The sequence below is a fragment of the Dendrobium catenatum genome, unplaced genomic scaffold (genome assembly GCF_001605985.2).
Source record: "Dendrobium catenatum unplaced genomic scaffold, ASM160598v2 fragScaff_scaffold_1338, whole genome shotgun sequence".
Taxonomy (NCBI): Eukaryota; Viridiplantae; Streptophyta; class Magnoliopsida; order Asparagales; family Orchidaceae; genus Dendrobium; species Dendrobium catenatum.
Genome location: NW_021319800.1, coordinates 1 through 6,069, shown reverse-complemented (window position 1 = coordinate 6,069; position 6,069 = coordinate 1). Strand labels below are relative to the sequence as shown.

The 6,069-nt window shown below is 33.1% G+C and overlaps 1 protein-coding gene across 1 annotated transcript; it reads left to right on the top strand.

Annotated features, from left to right (window-relative positions):
* The first annotated feature begins 593 nt into the window (after positions 1 to 593).
* LOC110110698 lies at positions 594 to 4,461 on the top strand. The gene is made up of 5 exons (XM_028699561.1): positions 594 to 641; positions 1,483 to 1,647; positions 1,769 to 1,845; positions 3,914 to 4,025; positions 4,116 to 4,461. Exons 1-5 carry the CDS (start codon positions 594 to 596, stop codon positions 4,215 to 4,217), a joined length of 504 nt encoding a protein of 167 aa, XP_028555394.1. The 3' UTR covers positions 4,218 to 4,461.
* Positions 4,462 to 6,069: the final 1,608 nt, after the last annotated feature.

The following is a 6,069-nucleotide window of genomic DNA, read 5'->3' as shown; positions in this document are numbered from 1 at the left end:
ATTTTTGTTGGCCCATTTCTTCCCTAACCTTCACTGAAAGAAAAGTAAAATTTCTCCCCACAATCTTTAGTAGATGCTAGCTGGTTGTCATGATGATCTTTATAAGGTTTGAAATTGCATAATTGGGTATTGAGATATTTTTTGTCCATTAGACAAGCATAAGTCTCAAGACTCAAATCTCATGATTGAACCATTAAATTAATAATAATAATAAACAATAACATACAAAAATCAAACTAATATCATAACTCTTTCACTCCCAATTTAACATTAACAAGTAGTCTAAGTCATTAAGATTATAGTTTATGAATTCAAAGGCCTTACTCAATACTTAATGGGTTTCATTAAATTATTATTATAGTGAGCTGTTTTCTCTCGTGCCACATTTGTCGTTGTAGCTATGAGTGTGAGTGGCATTGGGTGCCAGAGTGTCGTGCAACGGAGAGTTGAGATGCGAGCGATTCTTACTATCGGTTCTGTTTTTTAAGTTTTAGGCGTTGAGAAATAACAAAATAGAATTTATTTGCTATATTAATTTTGTGAATCAAGAAGACCCTATTTATTAAGGCTTTTGCCTCCTACAAATTGCGTAGATGCACATCAGCCCTATTGAGGCATACGTCTCTTCAAGCCAAGGTGAGGTGCAATTTTCATAACATTTTGTAAATGATGATATTTTTTTAGTGATATTTAAGTTTTGTTTTCATGAAATCTAGATGTTTAGCTAAATTTGCTAAAATTGACATGTTATGTTATTTCATGCTAACATAAAAAATAAAAAGAAAGATTATAATTACTGCTGGCCATTCTAGAAAACTTTGATATTTAGCGCTTATCGGTTTTGTTGCTTTGATAGCATTTATTGCTTTCAATAAGTTTCCAACCTTTAAAAATGGTGAGGAAAGATTGCTAGATTTAATTGTCGGTGAGTTGGGATGTTGTCTGATCCCATGAGAACAATTGATGAAAGGTCCATGATTGATTCATTAATGGGTTTGTACTGATTATGCATATTAGGTGTTGAAGAATGTTTTGAAAAATAGAATTGAAGCTTGAGTTATTATGTTTCTTTTTTCTTTTATATTTTAATTTAATGTATATACAATACTTATTACTTAGTGCAATTTATGAATTTTTAGGTTATGCTTCAAAATATTTCGATGCTTATGCCTTGCCTCACTTATGAAAAAAATCTTAATACCTAGTTGTTCAATTTTAAACCTTGGTTTCACCAGATATTCCATTTCATAAATGTGTTTGACTATGGAGCAATTTTATGGATTTTTTTTTGTTGAAATTAGAGCACGTGTTTCTTGAAGGCTGTTGTAGTAACTTCATAAAGGAGTGGCTTTCTGGAGTTGGGAAGGGAGTGAAAGAGAATTCATTGTTACTGTGTTTGATACGTTTACTAATTCCATGAATGAACCGCATCATGGTTGCATCTTGAAGCTTATTGTTGTCATTTGCATGGTCTTTTTGTAGCTTTCTTGTTTCGTTTTTTGTGCTTCTCTTAAGTTTGAATTTATTTTCAGGTTTATTGAATTTGGAAGTGACGGTGGACCAGCAGCAAAGACACTAAGGCCCAAGTTCAACCAGTTTACCAAGCATGTGGCATCCCATTTGGGATTAGTAGCACCACATATTGACGTGAGTATTATATGTTTTTTTACATCTTATCACGTTTAAATGCTGTGCTTCGTATATTTGATCAGAAATGATGCAATTTCATAAATCTGCAATTTCTAACATCTAGAATTTGATTTTATAGATGAAGCATGTTATTGCTGCAACCATAGCTCTCAAAGGGCTTGGGGGTCTTCTGTTCATCTTCAGCAGCACTTTTGGAGCTTAAAAAAAAAAAATATATATATATATATATATATATATCTACTTGTAATTTTCATTGATAATGCTTGTATTCATACTTGCCCCTGTTATTTATCTCGTGACCTAAACCTATATCTGAAAGCATGCTTAAAAGAACATAAGCACGTGCACTTTGGGTGGTTTTCATATGCTTAAATAGTTGTTTTCATGTTTAGTATTTTTATCCTTAGCGTTTTCATTAGAATAAGTGCAGCTATTTGGGTTGGGTTTTGAATCTTCCCTTGTTTCCTGGCTAAAATGTTTTTTTTTTTGTTATTAGAATATTTACTGTCGCGATATAATATAGAAATATTTCACTCTAGTTAATATGTTGTCCCTTCGTCATCATCATCTTTATGTTAAAATGAATTTTGCATTTATGCTATTAAAATCATTTAAAATTGATGAAAATTATTAGGATTAGAAAAATGATCTTTATATAATGATACGGCAAAAGCATGTAATTAAGTACTAAGAGAAGTTGATAGTTGTAGACTTTGTACATTGATTGGTATTATAAATAGTTGTAAAGTGATTAATTTTTTTTTTCGAATTTAGTAGTATCACATCAAGATTTATCACATCAAGATTTAACAATTACTTCATTTTTTTCATTGATTATGGATTTGTTTACAAAGTAGGCGTCTTGGTGATTCATTTTATAGATTTCATAGTTCATACCTGAAAGACATTTGTTGAGGTCAGTGAAAAATTAGAATGATGGAGAAATGTTTAGAAGATGGAGGAGGGCTTTATAATTAGTAGAACTAAGATAAAATTTATTATATACACTTTGGATGGGTTTAATATTAATAATTATTAATCAATAGTATTAGAAGTTAAAATAATATCTTGACAGGTTAAGTAGTTGGGATCTAATAAATGAAGATATAGATGTGGGTTTAACTTTGAGATTTAATGTTGGTTTGTTAAAATGGAAATGCACCTTTAAAGATACATGCTTGAAAAGAAGATTGTGGAGACTCACTGGGAGATTTTTATAAAGTTGTAATTTTGTTGGTGATATTGTATGCGACCAAGTTATATTTAGTAAAATATTTTTTTATAGCTAAAGCAATCATATGCTAAAGTTGAAATGATTAAATATGATTGTGTGAAAATTAGGAAACATAAATCAAGAAATAATCTATTAGAAAAATTCAATAACAACAATAATATTAAGCCTTTATCCCACTATATGGGTCGGGTTACATGAATCTTTTTTCTCTATTGTGTCATGTTAAGAGTCAAATTCTTATTTAAATTTAATAAAAAAAAAGATCATTTCTAATAATTTCTAGGCAAGTCATTTTAGGTATACCTCTACCTTCTTAACATGGGTCAAATCCAATACATCTACACTCCTAACTGGGTCATCGAAAAGCCGACGTTTTGTGTGTCCAAACCATCTAAGGCGACACTCTCTAATCTTATCTGCCACTGGAGCTACTCCAACCCTTCCAACCCTTCCAACCCTCCCAACCCTTTCACGTATACTTTTCGTATTATATCTCTAAGAGTAAAGCCACTCATGCTCCTGAGAATTCTCATCTCTATTTGGAAAATTAAGAAAAAGAAATTCGGCGAACATTTGGAGATTAAATAAATGAAAAAAGAGTTGCATGATTTGAATATGTACGGCGAATGGTTCAAAATATATCCTTGACAGGTATAAACAGTGAGTGTTGGAGGAGTAGAAATGAGGGCGGTAAGCTGGAATCATAGACTTGTGGTGACTTTTGTAGAGTTTGTTCAAAAGAAAAGTTTGACAAGATTAAAGTAGTTTTTAGTTAAAAAATTTAAATTTCATATTATAAAGCATTTTTAAGCAGCAGTAAGAAAGCTGTCACAAACAAAATCTAAGGCTTTGTTTGGGATGACTTTTTTGCCGCTTCTTAAAGCAGCTTTATAGTATAAATTTTTTAATTTTTATACTAGAAAGCAGCTTTAAGAAGCAGTAAGAAAACCGTCCCAAGCGAAGCCTAAATTTAACACGACAAACAACACCTATTATTTACAATCCCAAATGATGATGAATATTACTCCTTGCTTTTTTGCAGCTTCTTTATCTGGCATTTATCACACCTATTGTTTACGATTTCTACAACTTCGACATTGAGAGGGCAGAATTCGTACAGCTTTTCATCAAGTTCACACAGGTGATTCTTTTGCCCCTCCAAATTTAGGTTCATGAGAAATCTAATCTTCTTCAGGCATTGAGATTTGTTTACTGCTTTGTTTCTTTACAGAACTTGGCTCTCTTCGGCTCTCTGCTCTTCTTCCTTGGCATGAAGAACGCGATCCCTAAACGCCAACAAAAGAAGAAGGTTCCCAAAACGAAAACAGGATAAAATCAAATGCCTTGGTGAAAAATTTGGGTGGGTCTTTGAAGTCCCTGCTTTTTCTTATCTATATATTTATCCTTTATTTAAAAAAATATATATTTTACTTTTGTGAGAGTGTAGTAGTCAAGTCATTAAGATTTCTTTTGGCGTTTAGGACAATTTATTGTTTCAGAGCCGAGTTTTATTCGGACACCTCTCCATACTGTCTTTCTTCTTCTGCAGATACCTGAGATTTTGCTTCGAGGCCCCATTTTCCGTTCCTTAGTTGTTAGCTTTATTATATAGTGGTGTAGTCCATTAGTGCCCTGATAAAACATCCTACGACGGCAAGCCAATTGATTGCATCAATTCTAATCAATATCTCCGAACCGTCCGATCAACAACCTAATCACATCTCCACCATCTATTTCCTTGATATATTAGAATTCTCTTGACTACTAGTTCGGTTGGCAACTAATGGCATCCAACGTAATTAGTTTTAAAAAAAACGAAATCAATGGGCTCATTATATCCTTATAAAATTATATTGAATATCATATTTTACATAAATTTTAATTTAAGGTTAAGTAGAATATTAAATTAATTTTTTGTTTGTACAAGTCAAATTAGTTGAGTGATGAACTAAAATTTTGGCTTAGTCAAAATTTTCATTATATCAAGTAGGGGTGCCCATATTTGACTTGACACAAAAATCCGACTCGGTTCCGGCCCGAAAATTACAGGTTAGGCCCGACTAGATTTCAAAACATGTCGGTTTCGAGTTCCCAAATTTGACCTGTTTGAAAAAACAGGTCGAATTTGGGTCCCGAAAATTAGACGAGTCAACCCGGAAACCCATTTAAAGGAGTTGATCACGTTGCTTGAACCCCCCTGTGCGTCGTGTCCGAGCTGCCCTAGCCCACCTGAGTTCGAGGCAGGTTGGCCCATTTGAACTTTGGTAAGTTCCAAGTTCAACCCGAGACTGACCTGAAACTTGATTTTGACACCCCTAATATCAAGCTAGATTTGAATTGGATCAAACATGCTTGAGATCGGTTCGAAATAAAAATAATATATATAAATGTATACTTATGAAGGCTTTAAGCATTTATTATTTACGTATATAAGTGTGTCAAAATAGCGTTATGGGTCGGGTTTGGGTCGAACCTGATATTGATTCGCCACTATTTGATAAAAGGGTCAAAAAAATACAATCCTGTCTCGACCCATTAGATTGTCGGGTTGATCCAACCTGTCATGAAACTGGTCCATCCAATCCAATCCAATCGCCTCCTATTGCACTGCGCCAAGCTCATCACCACGCTGACTTCGTAGCCGCCTATCACGCCATTTTGTCTATATTGATGTACACCATTAATTTGACTTAAAAAATATATGCTCGAAATCAATGTATAGCCGAGCTCAGGATGCTCTTGATTTCATTATATATTAATTAATTGAGTTTGAGCTTAAGAAGATGAGTTCAACTTAGCCCATTTTATAAATTATGAAAAATCAAAACAAATCTAATAAGTTTTGTTGATAGAAGTGAGGAAAGAAGGCAAAATTATGAGAGAGGGGATTAGATTTTCTAGATTTTTAATAACTTTCTGATTATAATTAAAGAAAAAAATGGATAAAGAAATCATGATAATTTTTTTTTTATAATGACAGAAATATTTAAATTAGCTATGAGCCTTTGAGATAACTAAAAAAGAAAGGTAAATTGATTATGTATCAGAGCCCTACATAGGGTCCTGGTCGAGTACCCATTGGGTACCCACGCTCCGTGCGAGCTGGTTTCGCCCACCCACCCCCACTCATAATATTTTTCAGGATGACGTACCCACCCATACCCATGCTTTGCTTCTTAAAGAAC